The sequence below is a fragment of the Neltuma alba genome, unplaced genomic scaffold (assembly GCF_004799145.2).
Source record: "Neltuma alba isolate B1F8T4 unplaced genomic scaffold, ASM479914v2 tig00000955_pilon, whole genome shotgun sequence".
Classification (NCBI taxonomy): Eukaryota; Viridiplantae; Streptophyta; class Magnoliopsida; order Fabales; family Fabaceae; genus Neltuma; species Neltuma alba.
The window spans coordinates 1-23,880 of NW_021632271.1; the positions used below are offsets into that span (position 1 = coordinate 1).

General features: G+C 36.3%; 3 protein-coding genes and 1 pseudogene across 9 annotated transcripts; 2 read left to right on the forward strand and 2 right to left on the reverse strand.

Annotated features, from left to right (window-relative positions):
• The first annotated feature begins 4 nt into the window (after window positions 1-4).
• Window positions 5-2,525, forward strand: LOC114749142 (protein NDL2-like; annotated as a pseudogene).
• Window positions 2,526-3,597: 1,072 nt separating this feature from the next.
• Window positions 3,598-6,742, reverse strand: LOC114749103 (homeobox protein ATH1). Of its 7 annotated transcripts, XM_028937589.1 has the most exons (7): window positions 6,310-6,742; window positions 6,002-6,081; window positions 5,573-5,692; window positions 4,686-5,485; window positions 4,221-4,579; window positions 4,073-4,133; window positions 3,598-3,973 (listed from the first exon to the last, which is right to left on the reverse strand). In XM_028937589.1, the coding sequence occupies exons 1-7, from the start codon at window positions 6,345-6,347 to the stop codon at window positions 3,800-3,802; spliced, it is 1,632 nt and encodes a 543-aa protein (XP_028793422.1). In that variant the 5' UTR covers window positions 6,348-6,742; the 3' UTR covers window positions 3,598-3,799. The 7 variants fall into 7 exon arrangements, with proteins under 7 accessions (XP_028793422.1, XP_028793415.1, XP_028793451.1 ...); XM_028937582.1 differs by having other exon boundaries at window positions 4,686-5,692; XM_028937618.1 differs by having other exon boundaries at window positions 4,686-5,761; window positions 6,275-6,742.
• A 4,583-nt stretch (window positions 6,743-11,325) lies between these two features.
• On the reverse strand, window positions 11,326-12,272 carry LOC114749202 (abscisic acid receptor PYL2-like). Its single transcript, XM_028937697.1, has one exon. It carries the CDS (start codon window positions 12,138-12,140, stop codon window positions 11,577-11,579), a length of 564 nt encoding a protein of 187 aa, XP_028793530.1. The 5' UTR covers window positions 12,141-12,272; the 3' UTR covers window positions 11,326-11,576.
• A 9,593-nt stretch (window positions 12,273-21,865) lies between these two features.
• LOC114749150 (transcription factor KUA1-like) lies at window positions 21,866-22,935 on the forward strand. Its single transcript, XM_028937644.1, has 3 exons — window positions 21,866-22,291; window positions 22,398-22,591; window positions 22,675-22,935. The coding sequence occupies exons 1-3, from the start codon at window positions 21,955-21,957 to the stop codon at window positions 22,933-22,935; spliced, it is 792 nt and encodes a 263-aa protein (XP_028793477.1). The 5' UTR covers window positions 21,866-21,954.
• The last annotated feature ends 945 nt before the right edge of the window (window positions 22,936-23,880 follow it).

Genomic DNA, 23,880 nt, shown 5'->3' on the forward strand with positions numbered 1-23,880 from the left:
TCATGGTTCCGTCTGTGTTTCGGTTTATGGAGACCAGGACAAGCCAGCACTTATAACGTATCCTGATTTGGCTTTAAATTGTAAGTTCATCATATTTTGGGTTATAATTTGAGTCCCTTTGGTTTCCTCTTATTTTTTTCACGAAAAGACTACTCTAACTGATTTATTTGGGGCCATTATCACATCAAATATAATTAACTATGACTGGAGTTTTAAAAATTCTGTGAGCTTTGAGTAATTAAAGTTGTGCCATTATGTATCAAAATTTGAACATTTATTCTTCTATTTTCTCTTCTTTTTTCTTTTTAGAAAAGAAATAATATTGAATATCTCATCCAGGGTTTTGCTTACTGGAAAGTTTATGGTTACTTTAAAACGATCTGCGCATGGAACATTAAAACACGAATGTTCTGTCGTGACTTTTATTAAAAGGTTTTGTGGATTTTTGACATAGTGTTTTTTGTGGACGAACTAACAATTTAACCTTTGCTTTATCAGATGTCTCCCTGCTTTCAGGGTTCTGTTTTTGTCCCGAAGCGTATTCCTTGCTGCTCCACAATTTCTGCATATATCATATAAGTCCTCCTGGCATGAGGTCTCTTGCTTTATGTCTTCAAGTGTTCAGTTGCTTGATATTTGTGTCCAATTCTCCACTATTATATAAATGTCTTTATTTCTGCATTTTATAAAAAAGTTATCTGGTTTCTTATCTCTCTCTCTGGTTTTTTTTTGGAGAACTATTGCAGTTGGGAGCTGCCGCAATTGATCCTACTGATCCAGTGCTTTCAGTTGATGACTTAGCTGATCAGATAGCTGAGGTTCTGAATTTTTTTGGGTGAGTGCATTTAGTCTTGACTAGTAATTGTTTTCTCTCTCTTCAGATGATTATTAAATATGCTCCTTATTTTGTGGTTTCCTTTACAATATTGATATCTGCAACATCTTCTGGAATAGATCGAAAGCAATGGTTTTTGTAACTTTTTGCAACTGTGCCGAGAGCTGATCTTTTCTTTCCTTCATCTTGGGAAGGCAACCTGACTCTCTCTCTCTCTCTACAGTCTTAGTGCAGTCATGTGTATGGGAGTAACTGCTGGGGCTTATGTCTTACCTTATTTGCTGTAAGTTATACTCTTCAGTTTTTTATTTTCGAATTGGCTTTAAGTTTCAATAATGGGATTTTTCTCTGATCCTTCTAACTCTTGATAATAGATGAAGTACAGACAACGTGTCCTTGGTTGATACTCGTTTCTCCTCTTTGTAAAGCACCATCTTGGCAGAATGGTTGTACAACGGTTCTTTTTCTAAACCTAGAAAACCATCTATATAAATATATCTTGATATTTGCTGATTTTTTTTTTTAATATTTTCAGGTGATGTCAAAGTTGCTCTACTTTTATGGCATGTGTGGAGTGGTAAAGGAGTTACTGCTGAAGCGGTATTTTAGCAAGGTACGGTTATGCTTCCAAAAGCATTATTCAGTTTTCACTGTTTTAAGTGAGTTCAAGTCACAAACTTTAAATCGGGGATGATAGGAAATTCGAGGGAGTGCTCCATTACCAGAGTCAGACATAGTTCAAGCCTGCCGAAGAGTTAGTCCTATTATTCTTTGCTCTCTCTAACCATATAAAAGCTGCTAGTTATAGAGGGCCTAAGTGATAAATGATAGCTGTAATTGAAAGCTGAAAACACTCTGATTCTTTTTAGAATTTCTTTTGACAGTCCTGGATGAGAGGCAGAGTTTGAATGTTTGGAGATTCCTGAAGCTATCAATGGGTAAGATCCACATCAAAATAGCAGCTGTCTTCCTGGTGAAAAATGACTACTGCTATCTTTGTTTTTAGTGTTGGTAACTGGGGGAGAGTGCATTTGTCTTCAAGATTTTAGCAATTCATAAGTTCACTGATCAGAAATCGAATATATTTTGTAGCATGCATGGGTGGTAATTTACTGATAATATTGCCAAATGAATATGGCCAGCATCGGTTGTAGTTCAGCAAAATCTTGAATAGGAGAATGCATGCTTATAGCTTAAAAATACACGTCCTTAAAATATCTATTGGCATCTCGCAGGAGATCCGATGTAAGTGAAGGATTGAGAAATTGCAGTGTCGATCCCCTATTTTTGTCGGTTATGTCTCCATTTTACGCTGATGCTCTCCATATGACTTCAAAGTTGGACGGTCGATTCAGTGCCTTAGTTGAGGTGTGTGAAATAATTTCATTCCATCTTAATCTATGATGAGATCGTGTGCTTGACGAAATGTGTGAGATTTGAGATTTTCCTGTGGAACTACGGGTACAAGCATGTGGTCAATGGTAACAGAGGAACAACCTCATGCTATGTTAATACCAATAGAGTACTTTCTCATGGGATATGGTTTGTACAGGCCATCCAAGCCAATGTCAGTCCAAGAAGTCCCTTGAGTCCATCATGGATTTCTCCCGAGCTTTATTCACCGGAGAGTAGGGGTCTGAAATTGAAACCCATAAAACACGAATTTCTGTGGAAATCTAGAAGTAGGTGAATGAGCTTGCCGATTCGCTGCTCTTTCTCGTGTTTGTTGTATGAGTTTGTGTAATTCTGTGGCTGGTTAGAGAGCTGGGTGTATTATGTGGATGCAGAGTATTGTAGATAGGGGGAGTTAAAAATCGAAGCAAGAGACTTGGGAAGAGCTTAGTAAAAAGCAGATAAGCCATTCTTTCATTTGTAACCATACGTTTAGTTTACAGGTCTGAATAGGTGGGGGTTTAAGCTTTGGATTATTGTTTCTGATAAATAAAAATATTGAAGTTCTGATTTTACAATTGTAAAGCAAACATGGAGAGCACTGTAATTCCTGTGCTATTTTGTTGTCTTGTCACCCGCGGATCATATTGATGGAATTTCAGTGTCGGCACGCAATTTCTTTATTCTTTTTTAATATGCCTATTGTCGCCATCTTTAGTTGCTATCTGACGTTTGAACGAACACATTATTTGATTCGATGTGGACGCCACAAGAGCAAGACAAATCAAGGAGACAAGGACTTGGTAGACAATAGAAAATCTCAATATGTCGAATCAAGCTATTTACGAAGATTTATTTAGCAAGATATTCCATTTTCAATTGCCAATGTTTCGTCCACAGATAAGAAACTGCCAAGGCGAAACTCGTCCTCGCTTGGGGAGGATGAAAATGTACCGATGGGAAATACATGAAATCGCACGGGCCAGCACTTGAGACTCCCTTAACGATTTCTCCAGCCGTTTGTGAAAAGCTCAAATTTACTTCTCAAATCCTAATATTAAAAAATAAATCAAGGATGTACTAAATTTATATATTATGTATTTAATGTCATGAAAAAGAAGACATCTACTTGTCAAAATTCAAGGATGGGATAGAAAATTTATATTCTATATAAGAAATTTAACGGATAGTCGAGTTTCCCCTTTGAGGAGCTTTATGGAACCATGAATATGAAACTTCTTTTTTTTGGCCAGAGTAGAAACATGAATACAAAACCATGTCTTCAGGGCAAACGAGTTTCCGAATTTCAAGGAGGTCGAGAAAGCGTAATTAACCCCAGACGAGAATAGATTGACCAAAGAAAGAAAGAGTTAAACCAAAATAAGCAATTATGAATGTAGTGCTATTTACTGATATTCCTTTCTGTTTGATACAGGTCTTGGACAACCATGAGTGGAAGTCTACTTTTCAAAAAAGACTCTGCAACTGCATCCCGCCCCACTACACAGAGCATCATGCACAGCTCCTGTGTCGAAAAAAGGCCACTTTCTTCATATTGTTATGCGACTTTCTTTACTTTGAATTGGTAGTAAATCTTTGATTGCCCAGGCGTACCCTGCTGCTTCTGTGGCTGCTCTGCGTGCCCTCTTCATTTCGAAGAGCCTTTCTTCTGTTCATTTCAGCGTGCATTTCCTCAATCAAAGGTTTCCACAGCCTCACACGAGCATTAATGAACCAGTTTGATACCTTGTCATCATCCACCCAAATATATTAGGATTCAGATCATAAAAGTTTCCAAACAGCTTAAACCACTAAATGGGAGTTTCAGTCCTGCGAGACGTGTACCTGGCTTCTCGTCAGTCCACTTTTTACTGCAAGTAACTGCTTCTCTGCATCTTTTGGATACCTGAAATTTATCACATTAAATTCAAAACAGCACAGCCTCCATATGCAATGTGACCATTAGAGATAGGTGATAAACAAGAAAACTCACGGATGGAGGAAATTCTGAAACATCCAGGCTCGTAGGACAGAGACAGATCGTTCTGGCAAGCCCCTTTGGGGCCTCCATAACTGATGCCCTTTTCTTTTCAATTGCTGCAGGGCCCAGTGCTTTTCGATGAATAAAGCTTCCGTAGACCTTTCCTTCTCTTCTTCTGAGCGGGAGTTGTTAAATCTTTCTCCCATGGAAAGGATATAATTGCTTATCCTCTCGCGCAAATCCTTGTACAGCACAGAGATTGTCTTAAGGGCAAAATGAGTATGAACTTGCGGGTCCAACTCTGTAGCAGCATGAAATGCGGATACAACAGTATGTATCTCATCCAAACACTGATTATATCGACTGTCCACCTGTGTTAAAAACAAGCATAATTATTATTCTGTGAATTTTGATTCTGGAAATAGGAAAGTCAAGAATCAAGATCGAATGATGTAACCGTAGAATGTACCATCTTACCAGCTGTAGAAGTGTCAGAAGCCGGGATTTCTTTGATTCAGCAGCATCGTGTCTTGCAAATGAAGAATTTGCTTGAGCTTCAAACATAGAATCTGCATTGTGATTTGTTGTCTCTGTCATGCTCCTGAATGGAGGAGCTGAGGTTGATATATTCCCTTCTGCTCTGGCTCTACTGCAACCAGCTGAACAATTTATCTGTTCTATATTTTCAAGTGAATACCTTGCAATTTGAGCAAGTATTTCTTGAATCCCAGCAAGATATGCGGACCCCAATATTGCTTGCGAAAAATTCACACGTCTATTGGAACCCAAACTCCTAGAAACCCCCTTACTGCTACAGGAGGCTTGTTCCAAGCTATCAGAACTCACCTCTGAGCACTGACCTGTGGTGGGAGAGGTCGCTAGACTTAATGAGAGCTCATTCCTGAAATTTGGGTAATCATAACCCTGATGGGTCAAGTTTGCAGCATTTGAAGATGTCCATCCGTTTGGATCCAGGTTCGCTGCGGACGAATAGGTCAGGAACCTAGTATCATACCCACGATCTCCAGAAGTTGGAAGCAAAGTGTCTGAATTATCCTGCCAGTTGCTCAACATATATGGTGCCAATGCCTCCAATGAACAGACTGAAGGAGTCAAAGCTGCTGATTTTTCTAGGCTCTCTTCAAGACCAAATCTTGCAGCAGGAGTGGCAGCTGGGGAAGCAGGAGAGATTGTGCCTCCAGCTCGTTGATCTTGAAACACACTGTTGTTTCGGGGACATGGGTTTCCAAGTGAGGCATCAGCTACAATGTTCTTCCCTTGGGATGGAACCAAGGAATTAGGATGAGCAATGCAGGCAGGATTCATTAGAGGAACATCCAATTGGAGACTACTTATGAGTTCACCTTGCATTCCAGCGAGCATTGAAATTCCATTCATGATGCGGGTTTGGTCAAATGAATAGCCCTGAATGAGTGCATTTGGTGTTTCATCTAAGACAGCGTAACTTCGGCCAGCCGTATCCATTGGAGCACCAAACATATCATTCTCCATCACTCTGTTTGAATTCTAAGGAGTGTTTTCTTTACTCTCTCCTAGAAAATGCATGCTAGCTTACTATAACAATGTATCAAATCCCATCAACGCTATAAAATGAGAAATAACTTCAGCGTCCAAAATCAACAGAACATCTTTTCAAAGTTCCATGTTGGAAATAAAATGAAACACGAAAGGTGGAAAATTGATGAAAGACTGGGTTGAGACGACTATCAACGAGAGGAAAGGAAGGAGTACGTGGTCAAAAGGACGCACGTGAGAACAAGTTCACAACCTACCTTCCCCTAAGCCAGGCAAACCCAAGCCTTGCAAATATTTCACAGCTGATTGCCAGCATATGCAGTTGTCCAGAGAGAACCTATTAACAAAACATGAAAAAAAGAAATTAGAAAAGTCTGGTTTTTTAGTAACAAGGTTGTCAAATTCATCCCTCTGGTTTTTTAGTAACAAGGTTGTCAAATTCATCCCCCGAAAAAGTTTTAATAGCTATAACCAAAAAAGCAGCAGCAAAGAACTAAGCTATTTGTTTTGAAACAAGAGAGGAAACCAACCACAAGTAAACATGTTAAACCAAGAAGGCCAATACCACAAGTGCGTTGGTTGGTTTCTTTGCATGCTTTTCATTCCCCTCAAGAAGCCAAGACCCAAAAAACAAGGATCTTATTTTCGGACCCCATTAAACCCAGAGCACGTACTGATCTAGCTACAAAAAAGACTATTCTAAATGCAATGGGAAGAAGGGTGTTTGTTTGTTCAATTAAAGGGCCGAGGGAGAAAGAGAGAAAAGGTACTACGAATAGAGACAGAGAGATAGAGACAAACAAGGGCAATGGAAGAGGTAATAATAAAAGAAAGAAACAAGAAGGGAAGGAGAGTGGGGGGAAGGAGAAAACACAACGCCCTGTGGTGCAAGGCCACTCATTTGTGTTGCAGGCTTTACTGGGCCATCTCTCTCATGTCTTTTGTCCTCCATCACCACCTCCTATTATCTGCTGCTCTGCAATCATCGCAATCAAAATATCTGGATTCTCTCTGTTGCAACTTCTGTTTGTGGCAGGGGCTCCCAGAAACATTTTTCAGACAAAGCCCCTTGCTTTTGTAGCCTGTTTTTGAAAATACAATAAGGTAGTGTGATGAGAAAGATGAGTGAATGGGGTTAAAATGTCCAGTGCTTTTTCTTCAGGGCGTAACAACTAAAAGCGCAAGGCAATTGATATGTGAAAGGAGAGATAAAAGGCAAACACTCTCAGTGTACTTTTCTCGGGAGTGGCCAAACACAGAGGGATCAAGACGCTGACGTAAGCAAAGCTAAAAAATGACGACAAAATTTTTGGAAGGAAAGATATTTAAAAAATTAAATAAGTTAATTATTTATAACAAATATATCTTAATTTTATTAAACATCTTATTTAATTATGTATATTAAAACTATTTTTTAATAAGAATATTTTGGACAAAATATTATAATTTGAGAGAAAAAGATTATTAAAGTACTGTATTTAAGATTAAATTTAAATCCAAGTAGTTCTTATATTAGAAATGGAAGGCAATAACTAATTAAAGTATTTGTTTTGATTTTAAATATAATATCTGAATTTATTTTATTTTTTAAATTTATGAATTTTTTTCTAAAGCACTTCTGAGACATAGTATAAAGGGAAAAAGACAGAAAAATGTTACTTAAACTTCATAATTCTCAAATGGTATGTTAAATTTGAAAAATGCCACTTTTTGATTTTTTTTGAAAAATCTGTTGTTAATCGCTATACTGAAATTGTTAATAAGATTATAAAAGTTATTAACCGTTATACTGAAGTTGTAAAAATTTTCAAAAAAATTGTTTTCCTCCGCCGGAGCTCCGGCAACCAATTGTTGAATTTTTCAAAAAATCTGTTGTTAACTGATATAATAAAGGTGTTAATAGCATTGCAAAAGTTGTTAATGGTTATATTGAAGTTGTAAAAATTTTCAAAAAAATTGTTTCCGGTCACCGGAATTTATTGAATTTTCTAGAAAACCTGTTGTTAATTGCTATACTGAAATTGTTAATAGCATTACAAAAGTTGTTAACCATTATATTAAAATTGTAAAAATTTTCAAAACAAAATTTTCCGACCGACGGAGCTCCTGTGACCGGCCGGCCAGTAGGGGTTGTGATATTTTAAAAATAATATTTAAAATAAAGGGCAATTTGGTTTTTTCTTTTCACATAATAATCTCAATTTGAGACCAAATTAGGATTTTTCAAATTTAACATACCATTTGGAGATTATAAAGTTTAAGTAGTATTTTTCTGTCTTTTTTCTCGATATAAAAGGAGTTTTGTCAAGAATAATTAAATAAAGTGTTGTAGAAAAATTAATATAAATTAATTATAAATAATTAATTTAACTAATTTTTTTATTATTTATAAATCAACCATGTGTCTGTTATATTTAAGATGTGATGGGGGGTTTTGAATTTTGATGGCAGGCTACAGAACCTACGCCTGCTCTGTTTGCCGTATGATCCGATCGGGTGGTGTGGCTAAGTAATGTGATGTGTATAGTGGTTAAGTACGATGGCTCCATCTCTCTTCCCAATCCTCAGTGTGGAAACAGAAGCATCAGGTTCTGTTCATATCCTGGCGTCATCTTTCAGCTTTCAACCGTCATGTATAGTCTTTCCCGTGAGATCTCATTAAAACTTTTCCCCGCCTTTTTAATGGCCAGAGAGATCTTGCTAGAGCTTTAGATGCCTTTTTTAACCGGAAAACTGGTATTTTAAAAAATCGGCTGGTCATGTTTTTTTACTTTTGATGAACAAGTTTGATTGAGAATATATTCAGTGCATCTGAGTTTATTCTTTTTTTTTTTTTTGGTTACCACATTTGAGTTTATTCTTAAATAAAATATGAGTAGATTGAATTTCATTAAAAAAAATAGTTGAATGATGCTTGGTAAAGGAAGGAGACAAAATCTCTCAAAACATCAATTTAATGATTACTAAATTATAAGTTGTAAATCTTTCGTGCTTTTGTACCTTCTCTTTTTTTTTTGCTTTACTTGAGTTAATGGTATTCAGTTTCTACTTAAAAAAAAAAAAGGTCTGCAAGCACGAGGTTTCATTAAAACTTAAATATCTTATCTTTAATTGATGCTTCTAGATTTATAATTATCTGAATTAGTATTTGTAGATTACTTTTTCAGAAAAATCTTATGGGGGCCTAACTCTTTTTTGTTGAAAGAAAACTCAGTTATGTCACTTACCAATAATTTCTAAATTCAAATGGCATTCCACACCTTTTCAAATGGGCTTTATATCCATAAAGATCAAACGGAGCGGTTTTGTGTGTGAAGGGCGGGCAAACGGGTCCCACCTCTCCTTCGGCGGAGGGGGCTTTCAATCATCGAAGTCAAAGGGGGAAAAAAAAGAAAGAAAGAAAACTCAGAAACTTTCTTAAAATTTGCTCAGTTGGTATAAGTAGGCAGAAATTAGGAGCTGGTTCAAAATTCGAACCTTCCATGTATAAGAAAAACTGAGCTAGTTTAGTAATTAAATTTAACATCGAATATCAAGTTTTGAACTTCTAAAAAAATACTACTTCTGGTTTTAATTATAAGAGTTAGTTGACTAATTTGAAAAGATTAAAAAAAGAAATTAAGTTAGTTATTTGTAATAAATATATGTTATATTTCTTAAAATATCCTTACTGATTAAGTGTATTGGCTATAATTACCATTATTATGAGGACTATCTTAAAAAAATACATAAATATGAGAGATAAAGTGAATTCAGATCTTGTATTTAGGACCAAAATAAAAATCAAATAAGATCTTATATTAAGGACTGAGAGTAGTAATATATATATATTTTTAAAAATAATTATTTTAATTAACTTATTGAATATGTGTGAATTAGAAGTTGAGTACGGTAGTACAGACAGCACATGACTTTTGTGGGCAATAATTATGCCTGAATATTGGTGCACAAATTATATTATTGAATTGGATTCAAAATACTGACAAGTAAATAAATTTAATTTTTATACCTGATTTAAATGCTAGAGTTTCTTTCCCCAAAATGGCCTACAGGAGGGGCGTATTGAGTTTGGACTTTTTATGGTCTGGTGAACTACTTTGATGTTAACTGGATCCCCGGACCCCATCAAATGATACAAGCCAATCTTATTTATTAGCCCTCATTCTTAATATAAAAATTATTTTAATTTTTAATTTAAAACTATAATTTATTTTTTTTTAAATTTATTCATTTTTAAAGTAATTCTTATAATAATTGTATATGTGAAAAATTCTATCGAATAGCAGTTTTAACTAATACACATAATTGAAAAAGTATTATAGAAAAAATAACATCTATTTATTATAAATAATTAATTTAACTAATTTTTTTAAATCTTTCTAAATTGGTCAACTAAGTCTTATATCAAGAACAAGAAGTAGTATTCAAGGGTATGGATCTTTCTTTATGGTATTGGACTAACAAGCCATCATCTAGAGCCACGTGTCAGAGTAGTGCCCATCGCTCTTAAATTTCAAGCCTGATTCCTCCGCTGTCTTGTGGGCCTTGCTTTTGGAGAAACGGTTTATGGTTGGCTTTGAGCCCAACCAATGTGGGTCATACGGCCCTTTTCAGCTCGGTTCGGATCAAAAGAGCATCCTAATGCCTAGAATCTCGAGTGGCCCATTCACTGGTGGTTAATGTGAATACATCACACAGTGATCTCTGCCTGTGAAGCATCTGTGAAGGAGTGTGTTAAATTGCAAGCCGCAATATGTGTCTGAGAGAGAGAGAGAGGAGTGTTTCAGATTCACATGTTTGTTCACAAGATTGTTCACTTTTGTTGAGCTCGCCTTTGATTTCAGGGTCGACATTTCGGCCGTACCAACAGGTTTTTGATCCCACTGATCTCCCCAGACTCCAGCACCACCACTCGCTGTGTTTGGGATCACAGTCCGCCGGAAGGTGGACAGCCACCCATGCTACCTCCAATTTTTCTTCATTTAACATCTATCTCTTTTCTCAATTTGTCTTCATTTGATCATTTATACTACTTTTAACTGAACACATCATTTTTCTTAGCTCATTGACATTCAATCTTCGTATCAAAATTATAAACTCTCTCTGTTCTAACTTCCTCGAAAGATTGAAGTCCAATCTAAATCGTCACTTGTATTTCCAAACTACTTCTCCATATTTGAGTACACGGAGGCACGAACTTCCCACCATGAAAACCCAGGTGCAGCCTTTGTCGTTATTTAATTTATGCGCATGCCCCTTAGTCCACATGTTTCTCTTTCTTCGCCTCTCAAGTATTTAATATTCATATGTGAATTAATTTCTAGCTGTGCAGAGGGCGGACTGCGAATTCAAAGCTGGCCCTGGTCCCCCCCCCCCCCCCCCAAACAAAAGACGGAGAAGAAGACGACTGTTAAAGAAATGCTTCCTGCAGAGATGGGGAAGCCTGCATTATATAGCTTTTTAGGACCCATTCCACTGTAAGGAACTTCAATCAATATAATAACCTATGCTTATTATTCTTGGTTAGATAAACATCAACCAATTATCTATTGAATTAAAAAAACGAAAAGAAGTCGTGGCCACTAAGTTATTTTATAAAAATCGTGAAGCCCAGGACGACGAACTGGAGTTGTCCCCGCAAACTAATCACCTAATTTAATAAAATTTACAAATTATATTAATACTAAGTGTCTAACCGAACTCCTATAATCTATATATAACATGTAATTATATTATCCTGGGGAAAGAAAAATGAACAGGAAATTGCAGCTGCAATCATTACGGGCCCCCGATGAGGTCAAGCACGATGACCGATGGATCAGATTGCACTGTCTAATCTTGAGGAAGCGGTGTGGCCATGGCCACGATCCCAAGTTTCTGCAGGTTGAGCTTTACCACTGTGTCCACAAACATCTTTGTATCTTCTCCGGTATTTCCCTCCGGTATGTCCACGACATACGACTCCAACACGATCGTATATACCTTCCCCTCCTTCTCGAACTCATTCACCGACGTGACGGACCGGTAATTCCTGAGCCGATGCTCGCCGCCGACAACCCTAAAGCTGAGTATGTGCTTGCTGTCGTCCAAAATCTCCAGCCTTTCGGTGCTCGTCGACGCCGGAAGGCCGGAGACCACGGTGACCTCTCGGATGCTGCCAACGCCGCCGTCGCCCTGCATGTTGCAGCTCTTGATGAAGTGCTTGTACTTCTGAGGATTCTCGAAGCTCCGAACCAGAGGCCAGACTCGGCAGGCAGGACCCTCGATTCGTTGGGTTATAATGGAAGTGCATGTGTTGGGAGAAGGCTCGAATATGTGGTATTTTTGGATGATGGGTTCAAGCTCTGCGAATTCTTCTGGTGTTAGACCCTGAGGGCGAGCTTCCGATGATGCCATGGATGACTCTGGCCCGCGTGGAGTTCAAGCATGCAGAAGAAGAAGAAGAAGAAGGAACTGAGGAGGAAGAGAAAGGAGAAGAACGATCATACGGACGCATCGCATGAGCAAGTGTGTGAATTTATCTTTGGGCATATGCGTATGTTTCGTTTTGGACCCATATGCCCTGGACGTTTCTGTTTCATTAACGCCACCGAGGACCAAGTTTGTCTGTCCTTTAATCAGCTTTTAGCAATTTATTATGAACCATTGGGCCATTCGCTCTTGCTATTTGAGGAAAATCCGGCTCTTGACAACTAACACACCATTTTAAATAATTTATTTTTCTTACAAGCCATCATCATCGTATACTCAAACTAAACTACATTAAAATTTTGACTAGCCTAAATGATTTTCTATACTGATAATCACACATTCTCAAACTTGATAGACATGAGATTTGAAGTGAAAATACGTGCCAATATTGCATTTTGCAGCATATAACCTTTTTCTTGTGTGAAATAAGCGCAGAGCTGCCTTTGTCTTTCTTCCAGTTTGAGAAAGGGCAGATTCGCTGGGATGGATTATATAAAAGATAAGCGGAAGGCCATTCTTTTGAGGCCGCATTTCTTTTCTAATTAATTTATTTTTGAGCAATAATTTGAACTGAGCGAACACCGGAAGTGCACCAGTATGTTGTTTACTTTAATTTCTTTTCAACAATTTGTCTTGGCTCACTAATTCCCTGTTTAGAAAGGCCATTGATATGGGGAAAAGCAGAAGGGACAAATTCGTTGTTTCTAATAATTAGTCTCTCAGCTCTGATTAAAAAGGAAAAGGATTCTTAATATTCTTCACATGCATAAGTGTTGGTGCATAACCAGAACGTGGATTTAGCTTTTTCCCCCCTCAACACCAATATAAATAATCACATGAGAGAGAGAGAGAAGAAAATGGATGTGGCATTTCCAATGCGCTTCAGTTGGTAGATCTTTATGGGATGCACCAGTATATTTATATATAAATAGAAGGAAGGAGAGGTGGACCAAGATTAAAAGTGTGATGATATATACAGGATGTGATGGGCTGCTGCTGCTAACACCATACTAAACATATTGTGATTATGATGAATCGAGGAGTGGGATAAGGATGGAAAAAGGGAGAAAGGGAGGGGGCGGAAGGGGAGAAGAGGAGTCGCAATCGTTGAAAAGGGGATGAATGTGGGCGGATCATGTGAGCAGCCCCGAAGCAACCCCCTCTTCGCGTGATCCATACTTCACTTTGCAGGATTATCCTCCCCCACTTCACGTGGACCCCACCAAACCCCCCGTGGGACCTGCACATATTTCCCCACGCACATTTTTGTAACTGGAGAGATTCATAATAATAATAAGATAATTAATAAGAGTGGTATTTAGGAGCAGTGTTGCTTCCACACAAAGTTTCGCGAGGCGACAGAAAATGTCCAGCTTGCATGTATGGCTGTATCTGGATACCGCAGCAACCCAACCTCTGTCACTTTTCATACTTTCTCTTCCTCCCCCCCCCCCCCACAAAAAAAAAAAACCTCCTGGCTGCCGCCTTTAATTGTTTCAAAGCAACATCTTGTTTTCCCCCCAGATTTCTCTGACATGCCTCTGCGTGTGCGTGCGTGTGTTTGCTGGATGGCCTTCGTTTCTTGCTCCTTCAACGACCAAACGGTATTAAAATATTACTGGCATTATCTATCACTATCAGTTCGTGGAGATATAGAGAGCACCGGTTTGGAAAAATTGAAGTGAAAGGCAGTTTGAGAATGAGAATCAGAGAGGAAATTATTAGTCCAGAAATCCTTGAGATGTGAAAGAGCACGAGGTAGGTTGGTGTTTGGGCAGAGAACCTCAACTTCAATGTTTGCAGTTCAGAGGTTTGAATTTATAGTGGAGGAGAAAATAAAAGCAGAACATGTATGGGCGGGGGAACATGCACCTCGAACTTGTAAATCTCAACCTTCGCTGCTTCCAATCAACGTCCCACCTACTCTTCCTTTCGGTTTTCACATGCCTCTCTGCCGTTTTTCCTATTTCCCAACACCTGATAACCAAATTATCAACACTTGGCCATATTTAATAATAGTATTATAGTACACACTCTTTTTTGAATTGACACTATACTACTTGGTTCATTCGAATTGACTCCATCGATTCGCATCGTAATGTGATCAGCTGCATAACGGGCACTTCCAGCGCTCGGGAATCGGTTTTCAATCAAATTTTGACTTCCATCACAGCATCAATGTACTACTCCCTCTAATTCATATTATAGGAGCTATTCCATACCAAAAAAATGGGAAAATGACAATAAAATACCACTTGAATTCTAAAAGGACAAATAAGGGACCTGAATAAGCAAAATGACAAGGAGGTCACTGGGAACCAATCTGGAATTAATATTTTCGGCCAAAAGACAAAAACGCCCTGATGAATGCGTGAAGACCGAAAGCTGAAAGTGAGAGAAAGGAGAGAGGAAGACCGACGCAGTGAGAGAAAGGAGAGAGGAAGACCGACGCTGATGAAATGCGGGAAGAAGGAAAGAAGAATGTTGGAAATGCTATTATCTTACTCCTTCGCATCACCATTCTGTAGAGATTGTTGATTTTGGTTGTGGGAAAGAGGATTTGTAGTGAGAGAGGGAGTGAACCGAAGCGGAAATCAGCAAGCAATTACGTAACGTAACTGCTGTGATATGCCTGCTGGTTTTTGGTAAATCCCATTACGTGAATGGTAAATTTCACTATACATGTAGTTAATTATGAATTTTACAAAATACATATTGTGATTTATAACTTTCGTAGTGAAAGTGACTACTTTGTTAATGGGTTTTGCAACCTGTTTTCAGGAGATAAACAACTTGTTTGTAAAAACTAATAAAATTTCACGCTAAATTTGACAAAACGTATTGTGGGATTTACAACTTCCGTAGTAAAAATGACCACTTATTCAATGGGTTTTGTAACTTGTTTTCAGGGATGGGCAGCTTGTTTCTAAAAACTAATAAAATTTCCTACTAAATTTGACAAAACACATAGTGAGATTTACAACTTTCGTAGTGAAAATTACTACTTCTTAAATGAGTTTTGCAACCTCTTTTCAAGGAATTGGCAACTTGTTTCTAAAAACCAATAAAATTCCATGCTGAATTTTACAAAACATAGAGTGATATTTATAACTTTTGTAGTGAAAATTACCACTTCTTAAATGAGTTTTGCAACCTCTTTTCAGGGGATGAGCAACTTGTTTCTAAAAACCAATAAAATTCCATGCTAAATTTTACAAAACACACAGTGATATTTACAACTTTTGTAGTGAAAATTACCACTTCTTAAATGAGTTTTGCAACCTCTTTTCAGGGGATGAGCAACTTGTTTCTAAAAATCAATAAAATTTGATGCTGAATTTTACAAAACACACAGTGATATTTACAACTTTTATAGTGAAAATGACCACTTCTTAAATGAGTTTTGCAACCTCTTTTCAGGGGATGAGCAACTTGTTTCTAAAAATCAATAAAATTTGACGCTGAATTTTACAAAATACACAGTGATATTTACAACTTTTATAGTGAAAATGACCACTTCTTAAATGGCTTTTGCAACCAGTTAATTCAACGTGACTACAAAAGTTGTCACTTTTATTAGTTTTTACAAACAAGTTGTTTATCTCCTGAAAACAGGTTGCAAAACCCATTAACAAAGTAGTCACTTTCACTACAAAAGTTGTAAATCACAATATGTATTTTGTAAAATTCATAATTAACTACATGTATAGTGAAATTTACCATTCACGTAATGGGATTTACCAAAAACCAGCAGGCATATCACAGCAGTTACGTTACGTAATTGCTTGCTGATTTCCGCTTCGGTTCACTCCCTCTCTCACTACAAATCCTCTTTCCCACAACCAAAATCAACAATCTCTACAGAATGGTGATGCGAAGGAGTAAGATAATAGCATTTCCAACATTCTTCTTTCCTTCTTCCCGCATTTCATCAGCGTCGGTCTTCCTCTCTCCTTTCTCTCACTGCGTCGGTCTTCCTCTCTCCTTTCTCTCACTTTCAGCTTTCGGTCTTCCCGCATTCATCAGGGCGTTTTGGTCTTTTGGCCGAAAATATGAATTCCAGATTGGTACCCAGTGCCTTATTTGTCATTTTGCTTATTCAGGTCCCTTATTTGTCCTTTTAGAATTCAAGTGGTATTTTATTGTCATTTTCCCCAAAAAAATTCTAGCTTTTTTTATATAAGATTTTTTATCATTTTAATAAGATTAAGTCTGTTTTCGTCTATTCATATTTAATGAGGGTAATAAGAAAATATAAATGAACACATGATCAAAAAATTTAATATAGTTGATGAGGACAATATTAAAAATCAAATTTTATGACAAATTTTCATGCTTTTAACTGTTCTTATTAATATGTGAGAATTAGTTGATGAATTCTTATAACAAGTATAAAATAAAGTATTAAAAAAATATCGAGGAAAAAAAATACCTATACAATTGTGGAAGGAATATTTGATCACGTTGCTCCTATTGGCTATCTCCCATTTGAGGGTTGTTTGGTAACATGAAGAAGTGTTTTTGAAAAGCATTTTTTTTTGTAAAACGAGATAACTCCTTCATATATTTATTTTGTATATCACACAAATATTTTTAAAATTATAATTTAGTTTCTATCTAAATATCACCTGATGTTGATGAAGACGTGGGCTAGCTTTTGCCACTTTATACCGTACCTGTTTTCTTGTTGCTGTTTCGAATGTTGTTGCCTGGCAGGCCCGGTTTATACTTCTTGTATTGCTGGGTTCTTTTGGTTAAATCCCATAACATTTAAATCTAACATCTTAATATAGGACATCATATTATTACATAAAAACATAATACTGTCTTGGTCCTTTGCTATAAAAGCTAGTTGATTAATTTGAATAGAATAAAAAAATTAATTAAGTTAATTGTTTGTAATAAATAGATGTTATCTTCTTTAAAATATCAAGTATATTAGCTATGACTAACATTTAATGACTATTTTTAAAAAAATAGATAAATATGAAGGACAAAATGTACTGAAATATTATATTTAGGATCAAAATAAAAGTCAAACTAGCTCTTACATTAGAGACTGAAGGTAGTATATAGGTGGAATATTCTTATCAGATTTAACTCTCTCTCTCTCTCTATATATATATATCGAGGTCAATTTTTTTAACTATATATATATTCGGCTATTTGCTGCTGATTAACTAGAAGAAACAACGAGGAACCTTGATTCTGGAGCATGCGACTCATATTTGCACCCTTATGCAAACGTTTGATCAGGATGCAGCTGTTGCGGTGAAGACATTGAATCAGGGATCGGCTTGCCCCGCCGGGACGCCTCTGTCGGTTTTTGGTGGGCCTCATTGGATTTCGCCCAGCCCAAGCTGACCAAAGCCTTGGCCCTCTTTTCATTTATTGGTTTTGCTCTGTGTGATGGCAGGAAAACACAGGTTTTTGTTGCAGATGAAAAAAACGAACAAATATTTGGAACACATAGGATGTCATATATTAGCAAGAGTCAAGTATTATCAGGTTATCGGTTTTCAACCAATAAGAATTGATCCACTTAGTAAGAAACTAACTCATAACTTACAAAATCATGAATTCAAATCCCATTATTAATATGAGAGTCTTGTTGGTGGGTAATTTGTAAATATTTTATAAGCTTAGAGGCATGTCTTGATCTTAGTAAGCCTACGAACCCAATTCATCTAAACTTTTTTGTACAAAAAACGGTGTAGGTTTTTAAAACACATATTTTTTTTTTTAGAGTTTAGACTTTAGGTTAACAAATTTTTTTTATATTTATATGAATTTGTACTAAAAATCTCGTATTTAAGTAGCCAAGTGTCCTTCCACTAAAATCAACGCCTATTGGTATTAATCACTTAATTATTATTGAATGTGAAGCGCATGGGTAACAAATTGCTTTTTATGATCATTTTATGAAATAATGTATTATTACCTAAAAGTTAAAACTCGGATTGTCAGACGTCAGTGCATTATGCCCAACTCTCAAAAGGTTTTTCGGTCTGCGCTGTATGCTTAGATGTTGACGACTCTGCCATGTCATACGCAGAAAAAATTATGAGATATATATATATGTGAATATATATGAATCTGGGTTCTTTGAAGGACGATTTTAAAGAAAGATGAAACATTAAGCAAATGAAGGTCGTTCAAAGTCGGAGGAGCACTGGAAAGCAGCATAAAGGCGACGAGGGTATAATAATAAAAGTAAGTTAAAGTGCATGAACTTATGTTCTCAGCCACCCAATTAGGAAGCTTGGAAATGCACTGTGATATAATGTATGCTGTGATTTGGGGCAGCTGCCATCAGAAAAATGCAACATGACGAAGAGTAATTATTAATTAATGAATTAAATTAATTAAGGATTTGCGTGATCTATCTCTAGTTTCGCAAGTCCAAACATATTACATTTGATTCTTAATATAAGAATTAATTAACTAATTTGAGTAGATTAAGAAAGTTTGTTAAGTTAGTTGTTTATAATAAATAAGTATTATTTTTCTTAAAATACTCTCATTAATGTTAGCTAAAACTATCATTTGATGAAACTTTTAACATGTATGTGTAATTATTATAAAGATTACTCTTAAAAAATAAATAAATATGAGAGACAAAATAAATTAGAGTCTTATATTTAAGATCAAGTTAAAAATTAAACTAATTATTATATTAAGAATTGCAGGTAATAACTCAAAACCAGCCGCATTTTCTGTGATCCATTCCTCTGCTTCATCTAATGCATGTGCTTCCCCCTCAAAACCTCAGTTAACACACGAACAACTCCAAGCATTCGTTCCCCTTTTAATTACGTTTGCAAACTCAAGTTTGATTCAAACTTAAATTTACAAACTTTAGTCCTATTTATACGGCCTATCATCAAATTTCTAAATATATCTTCCACCGGGGGGGGTGATTTCTCTTAAAATAATTAGAAATCAACACATGTAAGAAAAAAACAATGGTGAGTGACGCTGAGGAATCCACTCACTTTCCAACATTGAAAAAGAAATGAAAAGAAATGCTGACGTAAATATGGATTCGGAATTGTAATTGTAAATTACACGAAAACCAGAATACGCCGCCGGGTTTCACAAAACTGCATATTCCAAAACGCATGCTTTGTGCATTTTACCCCCTGATTAAACTTGTTTAATGACGAAATCCTTTTTCCTCCTTTTTTCTTTTTGAAAATTACTTTGTCGATTGTCGATGGAAGCGCTTTATCTTGCATAAACCTTTTTTTTATTTATTTTTATGTGAAGTAGAAAATAACTCATTCTGGGTTAAGTGGGTTAATTATTGGATTTTAATTTTGCAAAGCAATGACGTCATCAATCATATGACGGCTCACGCTTTGCACCTCCCATAAGAGGTAGTCGTGATAAACAAATGTTTTTAATTCCATATTTTCATACACATCAGCCAGAAAACTTAACAAACAATAGAATATTAGAGTAGTTAAAAAGAAAAAAAAATGATTTTTTTATTTTTAAATCAATATGGTAAAAAGCTAAAAAAAAGCTGAAGTCAATACTGGTGTTTTAGTAAGTACCATTTTTTGGAGTTGCAAATCTAAAAGGGGCACTCCAACCCGCTTTTTTCTTTCTAAAACTTTGCTAATTATAATCGTCAACTTGAACTTGAATAGGTTAAGTTAATGTAACTTTTCAACAGTGTATCGTCAATGGTCACAAATCACAATGGTTGGAATCGAACAGTGCAGGAGACTATGAGTGAATTATGGAAAGATATGCACAAACACAAGAAAAGGACAGCATGATTTGGCTTTTGGGCTAAATAATAAAGATTTCGTAACTTAGTGATCTGAGTTAAGTTAATAAAGGCTAATCATGCGTACCTAATTCTAATCTATCTCTGCCCATTGGTCTTCAGCCTTTAAATGACAACGCAGTTGCAACTAAAGTCATCTCATCATGTTCATATATATATATAATTATGATATAATCTCTCGTCACAAGAAACATTAACCAATAAAAAAAATAGAGGCAAAGAAAAACGTGTAGACATCCTTTTAGTTGGCATGAGGTAAATACATGAAAAGAATTTCATCTTGTAAGACGTAAAAGTATTGTTTATAGTGAAACCAAATTAAAAAAAAAAAGTTAACTTGGCAGGCATTGCACTAAAATTTAATTATTTTGAAAAATTATATGATTATTATATTTATATGATCCTGTTTTTGAAACTTTGGCCTTCCCCGTCAAGTGGATGGCACTGGTCACAGGGTAAAAGACTAAAAGCAGTAGGGGTGATGAAGAGACAAAAAGACAAGAAATCAGAGTGCAAGATTTTGTTATTAGGGTCTAAAATACATAAACTGCCATTAATCAAAATGATTTAACATTAGTCACCAAATTAACGTCAAACTAATGATGGTGGTTTATCACCATTAAGTGCCTCCTTGATGCAAAATCGCAGTGAGATTTCTCTTTCCATATCCTTTATTCAACACCTTTCGCCTACCCACTTCATTTAAAACATTTTTGGTGGATTTCGCAGTCCCTCAACAACCGTTTCTTCAGTTATGCGTGTTGCCTAAACTAAATTTTCTACTAATTATTCCCTCTCGTCCTATGTACTGGACCCCCTATAACCATGCACTTAACAGAAATCAAGAAATTTGGCTAATTTAACTAGTGCCATTAAATTTGCCGATAATTTATATAATTTTTTTTGTCCAGGACTACTTAAGAGTATTTGTGTTAAAAAGGTGAATACAACAAACAATTTAGAAGAATAAAAAAAGACCAAGACATACTTCTCCAAGGATTCTAGTGCTGCCAACAAGAAGAAACACATATATATATATATACATGATCTTATCCTGATTGATTGTTTCTTCGGTAACATATATTCGAAGAGAGGGGAAAACTTGAGTTTGGTAATTAGATGTACTCATCTGGTCCTTTAATATAGGACCTAATTATTGAGTTGGTTTTGGTATTAAATATAAGACTCATTTCTCATATTTATTAATTTTCTCTAAATTATCCCTATAAATACTCTCTCAACCATGATCAAGTAGAAGATGGAGAGAATGTACTGAGAAAGATGATTATGGTGTTTTAGGAAAAATGTATCACATTTCTTATAATCAACTAACTTACCTAACTTCCTTAATCTAATTAAATTAGTTAAATGGGTCTTATATTAAGGACGGGAGGAGTATTTCAAATATTTTTACGTATATACATATGGGAAAACTTAACTGGTTACTCGGAAAAAAGGGGGAAACAGTGGTAAATAATAAATTGAATACATACAGCCTATAAGGCATGGGATGGAGAATATATTTGGTGGAAAACCTGGCATGCCTTCACTTTGCACTTAGAATTATATATGGGTGCGAGATATTAAAGATAAACTTTTTGTAAAAAATAATTAAAGAGGGGGGTTTAATTATATTTGAGAGACAGGAGTTGGCTTTCTTTTTGTATTCTAAGTTGTTGTTGTAGGCAAAACCTTGGGTAGGAATAATACAAATGGAAAACTACGTTCTGATCATTTTCTTTCTACTTTATTGCCTTTCCTGATTGCACCCTTTTACCGCACTTCCTTCGTTAACATGTTTGTTTATTTGTTTGCGTGTGTGTGTGTCTCTCTGTATATATACTGCCACCAGAAACGACTCGATAGAGATTTGTGTGTGACTTGTTCGTCTGCATATCTGATCTGGCTTTTCATTCTCTGAGTATTAATCGATCAGAGAAAATGGGCAGGAAATGCTCGTATTGTGGAAACCTTGGCCACAATTCAAGGACTTGTAATATTATTCAGAGAATTGGCTTTGATGGTGGCCTCAAGATCTTTGGAGTGCAATTTGATCTTCCTCCTCCTCCTTCGTCTTCACCTACTAATTACAGTTATGGCATCAAAAGAAGTTTCAGCGTGGACTGCTTGCCGTCTTCCCAGAAAACCTTCATGTCTACCGCATCGTCCTCTTCATCTTCCTCCTCCTCACGTTCCCCGCTTGAACCCAAGGACAATTCAGATCACAAAATGTCTGATTCTTATTCAGCCGGAAGAACCCAGGAGATGAAGAATAAAGGTGAAGAATAAAATGCAAAGCACAGCATATACAGAGCGTACACACACACACACACACCCATCTGTATAATATAATGATTCTGTGTAATTGTGGTCATCATCATCAGGAGTGCCATGGACGGCGGAGGAGCACCGGATATTTCTGATAGGGCTGAAGAAGCTGGGGAAGGGTGACTGGAGAGGCATCTCTAAGAATTATGTGACAACAAGAACACCAACCCAAGTGGCCAGCCATGCACAGAAACATTTCCTCCGTCAGAATCACGCGAATAAAAGAAAGCGCTATCAAACGCTTCTTGATGTGAGTACTTCATTGCTTCTTCACCATTCGCTTTTTTATAGCTAAGTTCAGAATTTGTGTTGATTATATATATGTTGCGGCAGATGGATGGACAAAATAATAACAGAGTCGAACCAGTAAAATATTCGCGCTTTTCTAAGCCCATTGAAGCTGCTGGGGCTTCTGAGACTATGAATATCGATGTCAGTTGCAGCAGCCACAGCAATGGCAAAAGGATTTGTCTCTCTCGGTGCCTTTCAAGTTATCATTCAGTGCTTAATTGGTCTGCCTCTTCACCAAAATGCGCTCTTCACAGCCTAGAACCTGATTTAGAGCTCAGGCTTGCGGCTCCACATTTTCTTTAAGTTGACGTGTAATTATATATGTACGTAGCACATGATCTAAACATAACCGTCCGAGATTGTAATTCTTGTTCTGCTACATATATATACGTATTAGTGGATTATAACTCTATTATGCATATTTTAATTTCTATGTGCCTCTTCCTGTGAGAGCTATACGTAGGCAAAGCTAAATTTGATTGCCTCTGTTGTCCAAGGAGCACTTAAAACAATAGGGATTCATAGTTGATGACTTGACGCATGAGACATGGTTAAACCATGGAAATGGTTTCGTAAAATTTCTTCCAACTTGGATGCTAATATACAGCTTTTGCAGGTAAGATCCTTTAGCAGCGAGAAAAAAATTAGGTTCATTAAACCAAGAAGCATATATGCATCAAGAGCATAGGAAAAAAAACCATGCAAAAAAAAAAAGAGGATAAAGGTGTATCCACCACCCTTGATTTTTTTTTCTTAGCGCATCCAGCACTCTAATCTTTTTTTTTTATTTTTTATCCAGCAATCTAAAAACTAGGATGTTGAATGCACTATGGTCGATCGTATCAACTTCTAATCTGATCTCACTGTCAACAGGATATAGCATAAGTGTGCATATCCCTGTGATTAGAACCCAAGGAACTTTTTAGGACATGTCAGTTTGATGTCGTTTGACTCTTTGGGTGTCGGTGAAAGTTATGTTGTTATCAATGTATGTTATCTTTGTTTGCATAAAGCTATTTTTTGCACCTAAATTTTCATAGGGACTAGCAAACATGAGAGGATAGTCCTAACCATGAGGTTTTTCAAGTATTTGAGTTTCCAACTTTGTTCTTTGCGTTCCTTTAAAATCCAATGCTGCACGGAAAGAAAGGGAAGAGAAAATATTTAGTTTAGTGTGTTCGTTTTTAACTAATCAAAATTCAAATCTCTCTAGATTCAATTAATCATGAAATATGTGGACAGAAGAAT

Bases quoted from the DNA above. Each gene is read 5' to 3' on its own strand.
- LOC114749103 (XM_028937582.1), bottom strand. From the start codon at position 6,347: ATGAAAAGCATGCAAAGAAACCAACCAACGCACTTGTG. The intron at 4,134-4,220 runs GTGAGTTTTCTT...GATAAATTTCAG, and splicing joins TTTCAGAATTTCCTCCATCC to GTATCCAAAAGATGCAGAGA. The intron at 3,974-4,072 runs GTACACGTCTCG...GATGATGACAAG, and splicing joins GTGGACTGACGAGAAGCCAG to GTATCAAACTGGTTCATTAA.
- LOC114749202 (XM_028937697.1), bottom strand. From the start codon at position 12,140: ATGGCATCATCGGAAGCTCGCCCTCAGGGTCTAACACCAGAAGAATTC.
- LOC114749150 (XM_028937644.1), top strand. From the start codon at position 21,955: ATGGGCAGGAAATGCTCGTATTGTGGAAACCTTGGCCACAATTCAAGG. The intron at 22,292-22,397 runs GTGAAGAATAAA...CATCATCATCAG, and splicing joins CCAGGAGATGAAGAATAAAG to GAGTGCCATGGACGGCGGAG. The intron at 22,592-22,674 runs GTGAGTACTTCA...ATGTTGCGGCAG, and splicing joins GCTATCAAACGCTTCTTGAT to ATGGATGGACAAAATAATAA.